Raw genomic sequence first — 18,973 nt, forward strand, 5'->3', positions numbered from 1 at the left:
CGAAGACTGCGCCGGAAAACTATTGACCTCAGGAATTTGCCGTTTTGTGCTGTTGAGGGCAGTGGTAAGGCCCTTGTGGCGTTAAAAAGAGAAAAAAGAGCGGATATTCAGTCTCTTATTGAGGAGGGGAGGAGTGCACTAGATTACGCGGAGGGGCTTGGGGACGGGGAGTTTATAGCGATTTTGGATGATGGTCGTTCTGTAATCGGAGGTTTTGTACTATTGATGAGGTATGTAGTCGTACGTTAACCCCTGTGGCGCAGGCCGGGTGGCGGGGGTAGGGAGACGGCGGCTAGATGCAGTGTAGGTTGGGATAGGTCACAGCAGGAAACCGTATGCGATGTAGTCAGACTTATTTTCCTCATGCCTCGACTCTTCTCTCCTGATTTCATCATCCCATCATCGATCAAGCTTGGTTTCTTTCTATCTTTGGAGCCTGAGCCTTTGTCTCCGAGAACCACGTAGGACAGAACAAATCTATTGTACTCCTTCTTCGCCCCAAACCGTTGATCAGATATGATAAAAAGAAGATAAACAGAAGAAGATAGGAGAGAATGAGATAGATAGGATAGGAGAAGGGTAAAGGCTTAGCTGTGATCTGATCGCTTAGCCCCGGACAGCGAACGTCATCGGGTCCCCCGCTCAGACTTGTCAGTACAGATGTGTCTTTAGAAGTTGCTTCGCAAAGGGGTAGAGAGGAAGATCCACCTCTCCTTCATCAAAATAAATACATCAGTTTATCTCCACGTACTATGTATGTACTTCAAGGGACTTGCTTAAACGCACGGCTCTTTTACTGAGCAACACTGCCAATGACCGTAATAGATAGAAGAACATAACTAAAGCCCACCATAACTGATGCGCCGGGGGTAAGGTAAGCGAACATTGGGAGAGCGAACACCAAACATAACAGGCGGTATGAAAATTCAAGGTTGCTCTCGAGATGTCAGAATGAGACTTGATGTAGAAGACGAAGTTGGGCGAATAGCTAATTGTATTGATGGTCAGGGGAAGAGGAGAAATCTGGCCCCTCTCCGTTCTTAAGTACAATCAACGCATGCCACTTGTCATAACGACAACATGCGGTGGTCCTAAAGCCAGACTAGCCTCTTCTTAAGATAACAAGTGCTTAACTAGGGTTAGGGGTAGATCTCCTGTCGGACCCTAGTCTAGAGTAGCTTAGTCACACGTCTTGGTTCGAGGACATATTAGCTAGACCAAATCTAGATATGACCGAGAACATTTATCATCATTATTGTTACTTAGAACCGGCTATATCTCCGGACTTGAAGTAAAGATCTTATGACTAGCAGGGACTCCATATATGACGTTTTCACCCTCGGTTCTCCTGCAGCTGTAGAATTATCATTTGCTTATAAGGTGGGTGACATGCGTTATTCATCGAACATATTCTCTACGGGGCGCGTTCCGTGCATGGGCCAGAACACAAAATACTAGTGAAGTATTCCCTTGCTCCGATGCGCTCTTCTAAACCTAAAGCTGATCTTCTTCGGCGTCAACCCCTGTGACCTGTTTGGATGGTCCATGGACCATGGAAACAAGTCTCTTCTAAACTTATTCAGTGCCAATCGCTACTTCTAAATATAGATGCACTCCCATGAACGGATTTTTATTGAAAAGGAGTAATGCTTGTACCGGGGCCGCTCAATCATCCTAAGAGCATGATGTGATAGAAATGATATTGCTTGATTGAAAGTACGCTGCTAATACCTAAGCTGAACAGGACGAAGACATGAGACGAAATAGAAAATGCGGACAAAGGAGATAGAGGAAATACACTATCAAGAGGTCCGCTGCATGACATATCCGCTGCATGATGGGTTTATTGCATGAAAGGAAAGGACAAGAGTTTCTCTACCGTATTCCATCATGATGAACGATTGGATAGAGAACTTACTACGATCCACTCAGCACGGTCAGTCAAAGGTGGTCGTGTTTAAATAACCTTTTTCACGCGAGCTTACCGGTAATGCCACCGCCCTCATATATAAGAACTGTACTAACTACTAATTAAGTTAAAGGCCCGTTTTGGAGCTGGCCTCAGTAGAAAACAACGCCCCAACCACCCTCCGTTAGTGGGTGGGTGAAGTGTGTGTAAATAACTATTGCCATTGATGATGATCTCAAGGAGAGAAGCTCCTCGCCTAATGTAATATACTCCACTTAACTAGTGGCAACTGTGGCCATTACATAAGTCCGCCACTCTGTCCCTACTACTCCATTTCGAAAACCACGACACCCTCATCAGTCGGCGCGCGGTGTCAGCGCAGGACCAGGGCTCCACGAATTGGGATTGATATGGCTACTGACGTGCTGGCAAATCGTAGCCTCGTCTCCCGGCGCCTGGTAGAAAACACGTATCGAGTTACCGTCCCTTGTGGCGGCCAGCGAGCTCCCCGGCGCGGCCAGCACCCGGTAACGGCTCAGAAAGCCCACGCGATACCGCGAGTTGTCCCAGCAGAGTTCCTGGATACCGTCGAAGCGGTCGATATAATATACGCGCACATGGGATACGTTCTAGTGTCGGCCCCCCCCCCCCCTCCCGGGGGCGCCACAGTCAGTACCTACTACCCCTCCCTGCCCATGGACGAAGGTGTGGAATTAAGGGTGTAATCACCTGGTTATCGGTCCACTGTATAGCCGCCAACGGCGAGTCCTCCCGGACACTTACGCACACCAACTCCATCGTCCACCGACCAGACCCCAGAATGCTCCCCGCGAAGCTGCAGTGGAATATGCGACAGCCAGAGTCGAGGCAGAACAGCCGGACGTTGAGATCCCCCCATGCGACGGCGGCGATGGGCGTCCCGGGGGCGGCGTTGGTGAAGACGGGGAGGGTGAGACCCTCGCTCCATCTCCATTGGTTGCTTCTGAGTCGCTGGTAGTACACCATGCGGTCATTGTCGTCTTGGTAGTAGAGATGGATGGCGCCCGGGACCATGACGCTGGCCAGTTTGGATTCGGGGAGTGGTCGGATCCTCATCTGATCTAGCTCCCAGGCGGACCATGTGGGGTTGCTGCTGCTGTGGCCGGCCTCTCGAATCGTGTTCTGGCTGTCTATAGTGTAGATTCGGAGGTGTCTCTGGTTTCGTGAGCGCCGGGAGCCTGGAGGAGATGGTATCTACAGGGAGGAGGGGGGGAGGGGCCAACTGACCGTGTTTCCGTCAACCCAGTGAATAGAAGCCAACGGTGAAGGGCACCCCCGGTTGAACACTTTGAGGAAATCGGGGGCAGTGTTCGCCTGGGCATGCCTGAGCTCACGAACTGCAGTATGGATATCTTGGACATACAAGACCGTGGTATGGGGCCACGAGACGGTTGCCATAGCTGTCCCAGAGAGGAGCTGGCTCGGCTGCTGCTGCATCGGTACTCCCCAGGTGATGGCAGATCTCGCGACGGCCGAGTGCTGAGCCAGGGGGCCGAGGAACGGATGCCCGGAGGTAAATAGTGGGTTAGTGTTGCGGGTGCTGAATATGGAAGCCGCACCCCCTGCAGCGTAGCCCCAGCCGCCCATGTATGAGTGTGTGTTAAGCTCAGCTTCAGGGCCCAGCGCCTGCCCGTGGGCGGTAGGCGGGGTTGTAGGGGGATACATCGATGAGCCCCCCTCCAGTGTTTCGTGGAACCGGAGTGTGTACATCTTCGAGTCGGTTAGTTGGGTCGAGAGTAAATTATTCTTTATTTTCCTTTCGTCCAGTATATATATATATGTATATATTCGCCAGGCCAAAGAGCTGCCAGGTGGAGTGGGAAGGCTAACTAATTACGCCGCGGTGTTGTGGGGAAGAACTGGAGCTGGAGTACTTACCTTTCGTTGGTTGCCTTAACTATATCAATCCTGCTGTCACACACCCTCCTCCGAATGCGGGTGTGCGCATGCAGGTTACGCGAGATCGGTAGTGGCGTTGTACCCGCGTGTCGTCGGGGAAAGTGGGAATTCGTTAGTTAGATACAGCTCTCTATATATCCAACCTTTTTTGGTAGCCGAAATCTTGCTAGTATCAGTGTTTCTTGTTCAAAGGCATGCTACCTAAACGACCTCTAGAATCTTTGAGAGAATCCAAATGCGTGCTTTTATCAAAAAATATATAATTGGTGTGTCGGTAGTAAAGAATCTCGTGCAGTGGTGGTTGGAATTTGGGTGTCCCTAAATTAACCTTCCGACTTGCTACAGCACAGGCAATTCGAGATTCTTGGACAAAAGTCTGAGTATGGGCAATATAGACACTCCATAACCTATGGCATTAATTTCAAAGTATATCCATTCGTGGTGATGCCAGGGTGGAGCTGCAAAAATTCGATATTTTGGTGTGCTTTGGGCGTGGTCCCATGATTTTTGAATACAGCAATGCCGGGGTTTCCAACGGCACAAACCGGTTCTGGTACAAGACAAAACCGCACCGACTACTCGATCCTCAAGGTCAAACTGTACTAACTGGACCAACTATTTATCTGGAGAGTTTGAACCGGTTTAACCGTTCAACCGTGGTTCTATGTCTTGGCAGGTGAACATCCGCATGATGGGTGTTGTTCATCTTCTAGAACGATACGTGACTTTTGTGTTTTACTATTTGCGTGAACTGTATCGGACAGAAGTGAAAAACACCATCCCATTCAGTCCTGAGGCACCCGAACCAGCTACCCTGCCGGTTCGGTCGTCCGAGGTATAAATATGGTGGCTAGGATGTCTTTCTCGTTTGGTCAGAACACCAATGACCTGGGAGTTGATGGCCTGAGGGTTTGCCCTATTCGTTATGAAGCTCTGCTGGCCTAATATCATAGAAACAGCTGTTCAAGCCCCCCACACATAACTGTGACCCTTTCTTTCATAATGTTCCCGAACTGGACTGGGTCTCGATACCACCATAATCTGGTTTCCAAGCACTCATCGGGCTTATATTACTACCCAGTCCAGCTCCGGAGATGTTATGAAACGAAGGTTACTCTAATCATTTTTTAGACCGCGGGATGAAGATGTGGCAACATGGTCCCGTAGGTGCAAGCTATGCCAGAAAATATCTGAGATATGATGGCATGATGAGGGGCGTGAGGAGACAGAATCAAAGGCCTGGAGAAGACTAGGTAACATAGTCGTGAATAGATTAAGGCAGGTAGACCATATAGTAGTAATATAACGTTAACGTCAATAGTAATATCAATAAGTCCTCATGTCTCGATGTTCCATGGGATATTCCTATCTATCGCCTGAGTCTGAATGCAATTAATGAATTAAATAAAAAAGAAGAAAACAAAAGCCTAGATAAACTGATATATGCGTGCGCCGTAGTCGTGGAGCATTCAGCTTGGCCCCAATAGTCGTGGTTGCCGGCAAGGAATCCCCATCCACAGCGGAGTCAGGGAAACCACCAGGGAAGACAAAACATGTAAGATACTTGATTGGTCAGGGCGAAGAGTGTGTTCGGGAGGGTGCTGTGAGTTCATTGTTTCTAACGGTTCTTCGGTTTACCGATTCTGACCGGGTTTCTTGAACAGTCTGACAAAACAATCCAGTTCGGTTTTATTCTCTCACTAGTTGATCCAGCTCAGTTCGTGGCTTGGGCGAAACTGATTTTGTATGCAAGTAGAACTCCTCATACAAGGTACGAAAACCTCTGTAGAAGGAACCCTAACCCTAAACGCATATGTTGTACTTGAGATGCCGACAATTCAATGGGTCATGTTGCTGGCTCTTCTGCTTATTCCGAGAGCTTTTGCTCCAAATAAGGTCACATGGCCCATAGAGTTGTCGGCACCGCTAGTAGAGTTCCTACCAAACTCAGGATGGGTCTGCAGTATAAATCGGTTTCTATTCGGCCAGTTCAGTTGTCGGCCATTTATATTCAGCTCACGCCCAGCGAAATCAAGGGGCATCCACGAATGGGATAGAGTATATATGAGAACCAATGGGACAGTCAACTGAGGCTGCGCCGGTCCATTCCAGGACGGTTTCTTTCGTGAGAGATGATTCTATAGCTGTAGAAAACGCCGTAAGCTGGCTACGCCGGATTAATCGCAAGCACCAGATGGTATTGGCAGGGTAGCTTGCCAGGAAAACAGCGGAATATCTGATGTCCCATGGGGCGCGGAATCCTAACCCTTATGCTTTAGGTGTCTGTGGTGTCTGCGAAGCTTGTGCCGGGACGTTTTGAGTACCATCACCGTGTCGTGTTGTGGGATTGGGGGCGGAGGTAGGGCTATGGTGGTGTTGATGACAGAAACGAGACCCTATGCTTAGTCTTGTTGACTTGTATTGATGATAGATAAGTTCACAGTCGTACTCGGCGGTGGTGATGAGAAAGAGAAGGAGAAGAAGCAGAAGAAGGAGAAGAAGAGGGGGAAGGAAAAAGAGAACAGGTTGACAGATAAAAGGAAAGACAGGAGTACAAGAACCCCCTTTGTTCTACCACGACCCGAACCCCTGTCTGGACGAAGCCCCTTTCCTCCTGTTCGACATCGATGATACTACGACAACAAGGCTCCTTTGAAGGATGGTAAGAGCGCATTAGAGCATGCAAAGGAGTCTAGGACGGGAGGGGGAGGGGACTATAGCTATTTAAGCTCATGGACGTTCTGTACCGGAGGAGTTGTATCGAGGGGGGAAGTGGGGTGACTGGATCCGAAGGGGACAACTAGCTGATGGACTGTCCAGGGCCAAGACTAGCTAGTCCTAACAGGACGCTGTGCCCCACGTTGTCTCTTCATTTCATCATATTGTTAATCGAGCATGGTTTCTATGATCTTCGGAGCCTTAACCTGACGTATCTAATTAAGAAGGTGATGTGTCATGAAGCGGATAGCTAATCGTATCGGTTGTCAGGAGGAGTGGAGGAGTCTCATACTTCTAGCACAATCTATGTGGTGATCCTGGGGCTCAGCTGGGCTGGCCCCTTCCGGTGATGATAGGCTCTGCACTTGGAGTAAAGATATACTATTATCTACGTACAGCTGCAGGAACAGTGAATATCATCAATTCTCTTGCAATTGCGGCACACACCATTCATTGAACATGCTCCTACTCTCTACGGGGGCGCGTTCAATGTAGGGCCGGGGCATTCATGAGTTCCATTCTCTTTGGCGCTAATCGATATGTATGTACTTGTATCTACTGTAATATAAATCTACTATAATGTAAAAGAATAGGTCGGGTAAAAACCTTTGGGAAACCCTAACCCTATACCTGGCGCTCACACCATTAAATGGAATACAGCAGGTATCAATGTCATGTAGTCTCGGCCGATCGGAGAGATCAATCATAGGTAGTAGAGGGAATTTAAATTCTAGAATACACGCGCGGGTACACCTGTGGGCAAAGAGTGACCTGGGGGGAGGTAACACCCGGGGGCTCCCCTACTACTTGTATATATGCAGTCCCACAAACAACTGTTTATTCATAATTCCCCATGTTTGTAACACGCCCGACTTGATTGTCTTTATCGGTAATGGGAATCCCACTGCCCGCAAATACGCCACACAACAGCGCCACATTACCTCAGACAATATATATTCCCCCGCCATTTCCCCAGTACTCTAATAATTAAAGTACAGATACAAACACCATGGACACCCTCCCAATCGAGCTCCTCATCTTCATCGCGGATTACGTCCCCCTTCCGAGCCTCTTCTCCCTCTCCCTCACCTGCCACTCCCTTCACCATCTCCTTGCCCCCCGCCTCATCTTCCACGTCCCCGCCCGGGCCTCACGCGTCCTCCCATGCGCAGCGCGCACCCGCAGATATGACCTCCTCAAAGCCGCGCTCCCATATGCTCCTGGACGCTACACCATCTCGCCGGCCGACCAGAGGGGCCTCCTGAGCGACCTCGTGCGAGCAGGTGAGATAGAGCTCATGCGGAAACTCCTAGAGCGAAGAGATGTTAATCCTAACGGTACCAACGGCGGCCTGGGTCCTACGCCCCTGGTGGAGGCAATGTTGGGGCGCGATTTTGAGGCAATGGAGGTTCTGATATATTCAGGGGCGAGTGTGTGGGCCGGGGGTCCACCGGCAGCGATCCGCCGGCGGCGATGGTTCAGGATGGTGATGAGGGGTTGGGCAGGATGGGGAAACGATGAGGGGCTGCAGAAACCGAAGATGGGTCTTATGTAGGGCGCGGGCTTGGGGTGTGAATACCCGCTGCAGAGGATGAACGCCGAGATGAACCTTCTACGAAATGATTAACGACAATGTCTCTGGAATGTATTATGATATATGGCTGTGGATTAACTGGTCACATGACGGGCCTGGAGTTTGAACGATATGGTTTCCGAGCCTAGTTTAGTTTATTCCCTCCTCCTTAAGGAAATGGCAATAAACTCTGTTGGGTTCCACTGATAATTGCGCAACCCTTAGGGAAGAAGCCCTAGGTATTGGTTGTCTTGTGAACTTGATGTTCAGCAGATACGAATTTTAATGCTGTAAAGGCCGTTTATAGAAATCACCCAGACATAGGAGATTCCGTATGTGCAAGTTGCCTGAGAACAACCAGTGCTAGAGCTCCGGAGGGGCAAAGGTTCTACCGAAGGCGGCGGAAAAACAATGTTGCGTACCGTTTAGTTAGTTGGTTTGTACCGGTTTAGTGGGTTGCATGTCTCCGTATAACCGGCACTATCGCCTGAAGCTCAAACTGTACTAAGGTTTCATTATTATTTAGTTCTGTACCGGTTTGTACCGCCAAACCGATGTCCCATTGCAAACACTGAGAACAACCCAGAGGCATTGGTGCTCGAAAGAACTACTTCATTTCGCCTTGGTGGGAGGCTATGCTTTGCCGGGATCCCAGATCCCTAGCCGGCATGGGAAGGATCCGTCCATATCGTACATTGTCTGATCCCCCACTTCCCGAGTTCGCACTCCGACATCTGAAGGACTAAAGATACAAATTGTGTTGAGTACGAACACCCATTTAGAAGCAACCCTGACCCTGAACCTATTTGGAGTTCCTGCGGGACCAGTGCCAAGACCTCAGAAGATCTAGAGGCCTGCAGGATACGGTCGGTTCAGTTGTCGGCCAGTCACCGACTAAAAGCCGGGCCAGAAGGAGAAGAGATAGCCTTCCGCACGTGACCAATGACGTGACAGCAAAAGGTTCGTATCATTTACAGCGAGCGTATGTGAAGCCCTAACCCTTCCCGCGGTTTCTCTCTTTCGGAGCGAACTCCACGCTTCCGAGTAGTGAGTATTTATTATGTCATTACTATGCCAAGACAATAGTAGTATATAAGAGTGCCCGGTTTCTGTAAAATAGCTTGATAGATCAGAATTGAGAAAGAAAAAAAAGACATGGGAGGATTCCTCTTGCGGTCAAGTTTATATTTCTCACGTTCTCCACCTCCACCGGCCTCACCTAATCCCATCTCGTAACGTGCGCGCCCCGCCAGCTAGCACGCCCTCCACTTCGGTAATGGCCGGGTCGATGCGAATGACAGCAGGCTGAGAGAATATCGCCGGTACAGATTGTGGTGTGTTTGCAGCATGAATGTGGTATTCAGATAATGATACACTAAGGGTTAGGTAGGAATCATTCGGCGGAGTTACCAGATAATGAATTTGATATGTATTACATGTAGGAGAACACTCTAGTTGAGTCGTCATTAGAGAAGACTCTCGATTTCATCAGTGAAGGAAGGACTAACTTCCGGCCGATCTCCCCATCATTAATACAAGCAACTTGGGATCAAGCTCTCGAGTTGCATTAATGTGGGGATTGGTGGGTTGCTGATGGAGGCAAGAGTGGGGTTGCAGCGGTGAGCATGATAGCCAAAGGACTTTCCTGGGTCTCGGTGGCGGCGTCGGAGGCGTGAGGTTTAAGGTCAATGTTCTAGTCAACCTGGGGATATGGTCTATTGGGGGAGATAAGCCAGTTGACCGGTCAAGTCAGGAATATTTTCCGATAAACTGTATTATCCCCGGAGTCAACTCAGGGGGGTCGCCAAATTGTCTAACATATTCCTGGATGACTCAAATAGTTCTCAACGTTTGGGTACTGGAATAAGGTTGATGCACTGGTCTCACAATTCAACCCCTCTTATGCGCCAATTTACTGAGACGCACTCTGACGTGACCTGTACATGAACGTTGACTGACAGTAGCGACCTTTTATCCGTGGGATTTGATGACATACCATCTCCGGAAATACCGTTTGAGATTTGCAGGGCCGAGTACGCTACCGCAAAAATATAAAGACAATTCATTCCAGAATATATCCACTAACTCACGCCCGTACTGGTCGGGTCGGGGATATACGGGCTGTATTTGAAGTTGTGATATTCCTTGATTGACCCTTAACCCAGGAAGATAGTCAACCCGGGGATGCTTCATTTTATCGGAGAATATTCTTGTTTTGACCGGTCAACTGGCTTATCTCCTCCGATCAGCTGAATCGTCAGGTTGACTAGAACACAACATTTCGACCACTGTTTAGAAGGCACAGAGTTCTATTTTCAGGTATTACTATGATCAAGCTAAGTTTACCGTCGTTAATGTTTTTACTTCTGAACGCCCATCACGAACGGGGTGCATATCTTGCCGGTCATGTCTCGGCTTGGGTTCATTCAGCGGCTTGGCACGCACGGATATATACCGTCGCAAGTCAAACCCCGCCTGGCACACCTACGACCAAGGCATCGCATCATGGCCCTGTTATGTTCCAGCGACGAACGCTCCCCAGTCAGGAACGGTCGTGAATGGGATATCCTATTCACGAATGGGGTATCAATTTAGCCCCCCAATCATGAACGCATTGTTATATCGGACAACACTGGTACTGAGAGGTAGCACCAGCTCGAGTTTCGGTCATGTAAATGCTGGTGTCAGCGTGAATGTCGGTATTGTCTTTGGCAGCCGCTTGTTGAATCTCAAGTCACTGAGGAATTATCCAAATAAATACACTACATATATACTCAAATACATAATGGTGCTTGAGGAACCTCTTCTACTGGTTTGGACCCAATATACATGCATCCAAGGCTGGAACACAAGGTTTAAGTTGGTAGGCGCGGGTGTGGCGTTCCTGGCTGGGGGTTCTATCGGCGAACGCTCCGGTATAGAATTGCGTTCCTGAATGGAGAGCGTTCGTCGCTGGGGTATAACAGCCCCCAATCTCCTCCCCTTAGAAATCCTAAATATCATCATTAAGGACCTTCCGATCTACTCCCTCTGCTCCCTGACCTGTACCTGCCGCTCGCTGAATAACAACAAATTCATCACCTGTGCGATCGACGACTTCATCGTCTCCAATGACCGCGAACTCCTCGTCTGGGCCGCCCTGTCAGACTCCGCTGAGACTATGCGCCGGTGTCTCAAAATCAACTGCTCTATGCCGAAGGATATCCTCGCACTACTGGTGCAGAATGGGTGCAGTAAAACGTTGAAGGTCGCCTTAGAGTATGGGGCCTCGGTGAAAGAGGTCGATCCCTTTGGGTATAGCTCTCTGGGGAGGGCTGTGAGATGTGGCAACGTGGAGGGTGCGAGGGTGTTGCTAGCTGCGGGGGCAGGTTGGTGCGGGCTGACACCGTTGGGTGGTAAGTATGGGCTGGCGAGGATTGTACGGCTGAGAGGAGATCGGGAGATGGAGGAGCTATTGTTAAACATTAAGATGAGAATACAAAGGGAAAGGAAAAATATAGGGCTGAACTATGGACGTGACGATGGATGAGTGATGTATGGAGCGAGTATTCAAAGTTCGTATGCGGATTTGGATTCCATAACCTTGTGGTCCAAACACACAGAAGCCGTATTGTATGTGCAAGTCCGCATTCTTGGGAGACAGCTATAAGGATATGAAGATGCCACAGTTGAGTACCTCATAAAGCCCAAAAATTGATATCCATCTCACTCAAATATTCCTTGTTAGCATTTGAAAATCACGTTCTGATAACCCTATTACTCTTATGGATGACATAATAATTATATAACAGGACTACCATCAAACAATCCTATAGTGGCATTTTTCATCTTTCATTGGTAGATTCAACAAAAGACTTTTATTTAGGCTTCTTTAAATCTGCAATAGGATGGGGATCACACAAATCACAAAACCCCAATCACGAGCTCAAGAACGATCATGTGACCTGCTGCTCCCGCCAATTTTAGTCCTATGCTGAAAGCCACGCGGAGCCATATGATTGGGCAACTGATCCGTGCGCAGTGATAAATAACCCCGCTCCTCAGTTCCCCGCCTCCCAGCAGCCCAACGCTTGCAAATTGTCACTACTATGCCCTCACCACGCCCGATAGCATATTTACCTCCCGAGCTGCTGCTAGTGGTAGCAGAATACCTCCCACTGCGTGCCCTCTCTGCGATGTCCCGGACATGCCGCTACTACAACTCCGTTTGTGATACTATACTCACGGACTATCTCTTCGAATACAAAGATAGCATCGTCCACTGCGCAGCAATCTCTAACCGCCCGCACATCATTTACCACTGCCTGAAGAAGGGCGTCAATCTCGATCATTCTGAAGTTGGTGCGGACCTATTCAGTGCTGTCGCGAATTGGGGGTCCTCTGAGGTTTTGGGGCTTTTGCTGGACGTGGGGGCCGATCCGAATTGCGTCGATTCTCGCGGCAAAACACCTCTATATTATGCAGTGGCATATGGGCGGTTGGAGATGGCGTCGATGTTGGTGGAGAAGGGGGCATAGGCCAATTATACCGTGCATCGTGTCCTACATGAGACGCGGGATGATGAGATGAAAGAACTGTTGAAGAAGCATAAATTGTACAAGAACAGATATTGATAACTTTATGTCGTGTTTGACCTGAGATATCTAATCGAACTACCAGGATATGGTATCCCTACTCAAGTTGTAACATAGCTCGTATCTCAATACATCAAGAGTTATATCATATATAGCACTCCTCCTACTTATGCGGTTGGGTACTTGACTTGGAAGTGCGTTCAATGTATTATTCCATCCTATTTAGAGTAAGGGCGTAGGAAAATGCTTGAGTAGTTGTATTAGTATATCTCCATTTGACCCTTCTCATGAAATACCTTTAGCTGAGTTGGAGCCTCAAATAGTTGAATACTGAGATTAACAGATCTACAAGATCCTGGTAGAACCGCTTGATGTCTCGAACGCTCTCCTTACCCGTTTCTTCCAGCACTTCATATCACCCTTATTCATTAATCGACAACTAGCCTCGACACCACTTAAGTGCCCCCAACCTGCAGCCCCACCAGCTACCGCCTCATCCCTACAGTACAACTATTCGGGTATAGACAGGTAAATCATCTGCCCCGCCGGTTAACCGGGGGTGAAACGGGGTAGTATGGGCCTCTTTGAATATTTCCTGTTCATCTATCCCCAGAGGAAGGTAAATCTGATGCCGGCTCAAGCTTCCAAATTTGGTTAGAATAAAGCTATGATTATCTCCGCCCAGAGGTAACTTTCCCCTCTACTCTTACAAGTTATCTCCTCTAATAGTAGCTATATCTCGAATTGTAGTGTAGTGGATAGGTCCTGTATAAGCGCATATATGCATGCAGGCTCAACCCATACTTCATGCTTCTTTTTTATTCTTCAACAATTGAATATTACCTCTGTGGGAGGGTAAAATATTACCTGTGATAATTCATCCCTCCTGGCACACTATTCTTTTGTAGCCATCTCCTATAGAGGATAAAAGAGTAAGATATCGGGATAGCCCAGTCCCCGCGCGTCACCTTCCGGTACAGGTAAACTATCTTTCGAAAATTGTACCGTAGGGTCATGCACTTGGCGGTGTCCAATACCTCTGACCCACCTGTGAAGCCATGCATCCACTGGTGAATCCGTCTTATGAGCGTGTAAAGCCTCCTAGTATCCTTGCGTTGAAGGGTTGTGAGTAGGCTATTGTGGTCCTCCTCGGACACGATGTGGGTCCTTTCAGGTGAAAATTGAATCAGGTATCAACGATGCGAGCAAGAAGAGGATAGGTTGAAAACTCCTTCTTGAGAAGTGGGTGGATTATGAGATAGGGAAGCGTAATCGTTGCTGGTTGAGTGAACGGATAGGTATTGGATACTCGCCTTTATGGACCAATTTTGATACAGATATGTCGAAATAGGCTTGGGTGAGATAATCGACCTTGCATGAAATTCCAAAGGGGCATGCAACGGGACGAAAATACCGTGCCAAATAGGGCACTAGTTATTCAGTTATCCTTTATAAACGCACTATGATAAGTATTGTATTCAATCTCACACCATATTAGCTAGAATTTGACATCTTCTGAGCTTGCGAAGTTATTTGCTTAACATTACCGACTTCTAGCTGGAATGATGCAGACACAGCTAACCTAACCAAGTCTCCAGAGACCTTGGTATGTAGTTAGACATAACGCACATACAGAGGTGGGATTAAAATTTAAGAGGTTGATATGGTCCGCGAGTTATACGGTCCGGACCGGTTCAATAAATGGTCGTTCCGGTCCGGAATCAATAGTTTCTGTAAATAGTCGGTCCAGTCCATGCCTGAAAACGGACTGGTACACCCAGTAATATTTGGTCCATTCAGAAGGCCCTTTTCTGCCTAAAATATCAAGGTGGTTTGGGGGATAAACAGTGAGTCTAAGAAAGTTTCGACTAGAACAGGGTTGAAAAAATAAATAAATGGATTTGGTTACTATCATTTGTCTAAGGTTAGGTTATGCGGTCCTGACCGGTCCATCATGATTCGGTCCAGTCCAGTCCGGTCCTGGATTTTTCAAAGTGATTTGGTCCACTTCGAAGCTATTTTCTGGACCGGTCCTGACCATTTCGACCTCATCATGGAATTGATTGCTGAAGAAGCAATTATATTATATGCACGATTAATCATCCACTTCACAAACATCACACCACCAGTGGTCTCCCGTCGCAACCCCACTCCGCTGCTCCCCATGTCCTCCTACCCGCCCCCCCCCCCGACGCTCCCCCTCGAGCTCCTCCTCCAAATCTCCCACTACCTCGAAACTGACATCAGAACCTTCTCCGCCCTCTCCCGGATATGCCGCACGCTCCACAGCCTCCTCTCTCCATTTGTCGATGCCTACTTCCAGCGCTACCCCCAACTCATCTTTGCTTCTGCCTGCAAACGGGGCCTGGGCTTCACCGTACGCCGCTGCATCGCTCCCGGCATGCATGTGTACCCGGAAACAACCTACCACTGCAATCAACTACTGATCTGGGCAGCCGCGGGTGGAGATGCGGAGATGATGCACGCCCTGCTGTCGCAGAAATGGATGTTTAATATGAACTGCAACGACATGTATGGCCAGACGCCGCTGATGCAGGCAGTCAACCATGGGCGGACGGAGGTAGTGCGGGCCCTGTTGGAGAACGGGGCGAGGGTCCAGAAGTGGGATATAGAGAAGTGTATGGGGGAGAATAGGAAGGAGATTGTCGAGCTGCTGAGTGAGCATTACGTACCGGTTGTGGAGAACATAGAGAAAAAGAGGAAGATGTATGAGATATCGTACCAGGTTTGGAAGGTTTGTCGCACTGAGGAAACGGGATTTGACAATCATTACCCGCGGTGGGGTAAATGAGTTCATCTGTTATGGAATTCAGCAGACCGGGGGAGTATTTAGGCGTGTATCCTTTTGTGCCGTTAGGGCTAGGGCTAGGTTTCGAATTTTCTTTTTGTTTAACTCATTGGTTAGGTTTCGTCCACAATTGTAAAAGGATACAAGAGCCTAGACCTGTTCGTCGTGATACCTGGATCATCCCAATCAACCCAACTGATAGACCTGGCGAGAATGTCACTTTGGCAAGGTCCTTTGAAGGACTCACCGAGTCCTGGAGGGCTGTGGCCTAATCAGCCAAGCTGTGGGTACCTGACTCTTCTGGTGGATCCAGAACAGATTTCTATTTCTATCATTGGCGCTGTGATCATTCGCTAGCACCGCACGTGATCTGTGGTAGGGCCTAGGGTTTACTCTACATGCGGGTGCGATCACAAACCGTCACCCGCACGCACCCACAGTCCATATCCAATTTCTCTGCCCGCGTTTGAAAGGGTCTATTTTTGTATTTAGATTAAATCAACCAAGTTTAGTGACGCAAACCACAGGTCCACCATAGCTAGGTCATGTCATCTCACTAAAGTCTCAAAGTAAGGGTTAAGGCTGGCAAGACATGGATAGGGCTAGGGCTGGGTCGCCTCGTTGATACGTAGTGTGCTGGCAAGGGTTACTTTTGACGGCAAAGGAAATTAGTTTTTTTTTTGTGCCTTGTCAGGTTGCTCAACTCTGTTTACTAACCTGTCCAATGGTGAAGTACGCGACCAGTTCATGAACCTTGATGGATAAGACGACCCCCGAGAGGCCCACGTTAAGACGGATAGGTTGAAGCTAAAATTGATTCTCTACACCACCGGTCAAGTAACTCACTCCAATGAGACTAATCGGGAACATCAAGTCCTTCCCCGAAATTGAAAAGGGATGCCAATATTTTAGGTTACCCCAGATATGCGTTAGGTCAAAATATAAAGGGCAATGAAGAAGCTGCTGCAAAGTGATGCTACTAGACAAGATGTGTCAAGCTACTTACTCTCTCGATTTGTGTTGGGCACGAGATAAGACGAGAAGAGCTTTAGGAAGGTCTCGCCTCGCCTTGTATTATCTAAAATTAGTCTCGTAAGTCTCGAGATAATGGTCTAGTTTCGTCAAAGCCTGGAGAATTTCTGTCATTTGATCATAGGGCTAGGATAACTCTGAAATAATGCCAATTACTGGAGATCAAAAGTTCTAACTCTTTGGAAGTAGACATGGAGGTGATATTTAGATGCGGAAAAAAAAGCTAAAACGGTTTCGAGACTTGTCTCGAAACCCCCTGCCCTAGTCTTGGATAATCTGGTTTTGTCAGCCCCCAGTTTTACCTTGTTGTGCTAAAAGGTTTGAGGACTTAGTCTTTAGATAACCTATTTCGTGCCCCTCACTAAAGAGGTTTTTCTTGCAAGATCACACAAGACGGATAACTTTGATGGAAAAGTATTTCAAGATAAGGCTCAGCTTGGTCTCGAGAAATACTAGAAAACTTTGAACCACTCAAACGGTAGTTATTGATGTAACAATTTTCGATATGTTGCCGGTTATGCAACCATTCCGCAATCAACAAATGTGCTGAATTTGGGGTTTCTAACCCTAACTAACCCTAGCCCTGAGTTGGTGTTTCGGTTTATATCTGTACCTTTAGTGAAAAGTCAGGCCCCGCGCGCAATAGGTATACCCGGGGAGAGAAAGGGCCTCGACCCGGCCCACCTAGCCTGTCACATGTTCTGTGCTACATCAGGAAACTGAACAATTTCCGAAAAGCATCTCCTGAGCCTCCAGAGAATCAAAAACCGTTTTGTTGTCTCAGGAGAATCTCAGGAGACTCAGGAGACTGTTGGGAGGCTGCTTAAAATGTACAATCTTGCTGATGTATACAACGGACATACCTATCCACTAAACGTTCCGCCAATGGGTCGTGCTTTTACCAATAAATTGATGGGTTGCCTCTCAGAGCAATATCCCGTGTATGGGCTGAAATTAATGTAGGTGTGGAAAAAGATTGCCCTTTCAGCGCCTAATAATATCATGACGTTATAACGGATTTCTACATGGGGTTCTGGTTACGATTTATTTACTGATTACACAAAATTAGGATCGAGAGCTTATACTACCTAAGTAAGAATTTATAAAATCTCGGGAAAGTTCAACTCCCTTGAATTCGAGATCTGAGTGGGTATAAGCGGACTCGTATGTCTCTCGAGTCTATGTATACTTTGAGCCCAGACTGCAGCTGATGTTGATGTAACCACCACCATTGCGCCCAAGATCACGTGATCCCTTCCATATCATCACTGCCGCGCACATAGATTAGCTTGCATATGGACTTGGCGCGGGCGTATTTGTATGGTATGCAATGGTGCTTCCTTTTGTAGAGGTTAGTAAGGTACGAGTTTTGATTTACCCCATCTATGATCTGGTACATTTTAGTTTTCGCTTATATTAGACGACGTATGAGAAAGCGCAAGTTGCACAAAATTCCTTGCCTGTGGAAAAAGCATGCAGCAGTAGATCGGTCAGCACGGCCAGTCCAGTGGTGTCAAAATAGGCTTTCATCCCTGCATGTCTCACTCCCGCAGCTTGCTTGCATCACGAAGTGTGGGGTATGTACATACTTACATAACACATTTCCCTCTCTCGTCACACAACCGGAGCCGTGCCCATCAATATCATCATAATCACGTGAAAGAAAGCTTCATGACATACATACTAAGTCGGCATATACATATTTCTGTTTCTGTAGAGCGCAAGGTTGGCAACCGTGCACACCACTACGGCAAGTTCTCCGAATGCTTCTGACAGTCTGAATGAAGTCCAGATAAAGCTGGGGCTCGTCAATGTTTGCTTGCCAGAGACAGTCCGGTAATTCGCGGAAATGGTGTACCCAGGGGTGCCGGAAAGTGATCCAACGTTTGACTTAGCAACGTGGAAAGACACTCAGAATTTCAATTTTTAACACAACACAATGCTTGAACAGGATGGATATTTTAGTCATACCCATGATACACGAGTTTCTAGAATAGAATCTGCATTTTTTTCAAGTGATTGCATATTGATTTGGGGTTTTGAGCCTGCAAAAGGAAAACTTGTGACAAGAGACAGTAATAAAAGGAGAAGCAATGGCTATTCATATTACCTCTTACCATAACAACAATCTCCAGCTTCTAAAGTACCATAAGTTCGCTCCACATTCTGTTAGCTAGTTTGGTTGTTGAGGAATATGGACTATTTGATCGCTGCATCACTTTCCGGCACCCCCGGGCACACCAGGCTGACAGGGTCACCCTCAACCTCCTGTCCCACAATTTCATTAGGTATCACAATACCCGTGACCTGACCTAGATTCTGTGTCAGCGGGTATGCGCAGCGTCGATGTTACAGTAGGCACTTTCGTAGTTTTACCGATGGTGGTAACACTGCATCCAAGGTGCGAAGACAATAGGTAG

General features: G+C 47.9%; 5 protein-coding genes across 5 annotated transcripts; 3 read left to right on the forward strand and 2 right to left on the reverse strand.

Annotated features, from left to right (window-relative positions):
- Positions 1-2,265: 2,265 nt before the first annotated feature.
- On the reverse strand, positions 2,266-3,658 carry H6S33_008227 (uncharacterized protein; the record flags this gene model as incomplete). The annotated part of the gene is made up of 3 exons (XM_044839590.1): positions 2,266-2,538; positions 2,639-3,103; positions 3,176-3,658. The coding sequence occupies 3 exons, from the start codon at positions 3,656-3,658 to the stop codon at positions 2,266-2,268; spliced, it is 1,221 nt and encodes a 406-aa protein (XP_044688418.1).
- Positions 3,659-7,574: 3,916 nt separating this feature from the next.
- H6S33_008228 (uncharacterized protein) lies at positions 7,575-8,120 on the forward strand (the record flags this gene model as incomplete). The annotated part of the gene is made up of 1 exon (XM_044839592.1): positions 7,575-8,120. The coding sequence occupies one exon, from the start codon at positions 7,575-7,577 to the stop codon at positions 8,118-8,120; it is 546 nt and encodes a 181-aa protein (XP_044688419.1).
- Positions 8,121-11,159: 3,039 nt separating this feature from the next.
- H6S33_008229 (uncharacterized protein) lies at positions 11,160-11,603 on the reverse strand (the record flags this gene model as incomplete). The annotated part of the gene is made up of 1 exon (XM_044839593.1): positions 11,160-11,603. The coding sequence occupies one exon, from the start codon at positions 11,601-11,603 to the stop codon at positions 11,160-11,162; it is 444 nt and encodes a 147-aa protein (XP_044688420.1).
- A 623-nt stretch (positions 11,604-12,226) lies between these two features.
- Positions 12,227-12,655, forward strand: H6S33_008230 (uncharacterized protein; the record flags this gene model as incomplete). Its single annotated transcript, XM_044839594.1, has 1 exon — positions 12,227-12,655. One exon carries the CDS (start codon positions 12,227-12,229, stop codon positions 12,653-12,655), a length of 429 nt encoding a protein of 142 aa, XP_044688421.1.
- Positions 12,656-14,765: 2,110 nt separating this feature from the next.
- On the forward strand, positions 14,766-15,524 carry H6S33_008231 (uncharacterized protein; the record flags this gene model as incomplete). The annotated part of the gene is made up of 1 exon (XM_044839595.1): positions 14,766-15,524. One exon carries the CDS (start codon positions 14,766-14,768, stop codon positions 15,522-15,524), a length of 759 nt encoding a protein of 252 aa, XP_044688422.1.
- Between the last annotated feature and the right edge of the window lie 3,449 nt (positions 15,525-18,973).

This window comes from Morchella sextelata, assembly GCF_020137385.1.
Source record: "Morchella sextelata strain SCLS chromosome Unknown scls_25, whole genome shotgun sequence".
NCBI classification, from domain to species: domain Eukaryota; kingdom Fungi; phylum Ascomycota; class Pezizomycetes; order Pezizales; family Morchellaceae; genus Morchella; species Morchella sextelata.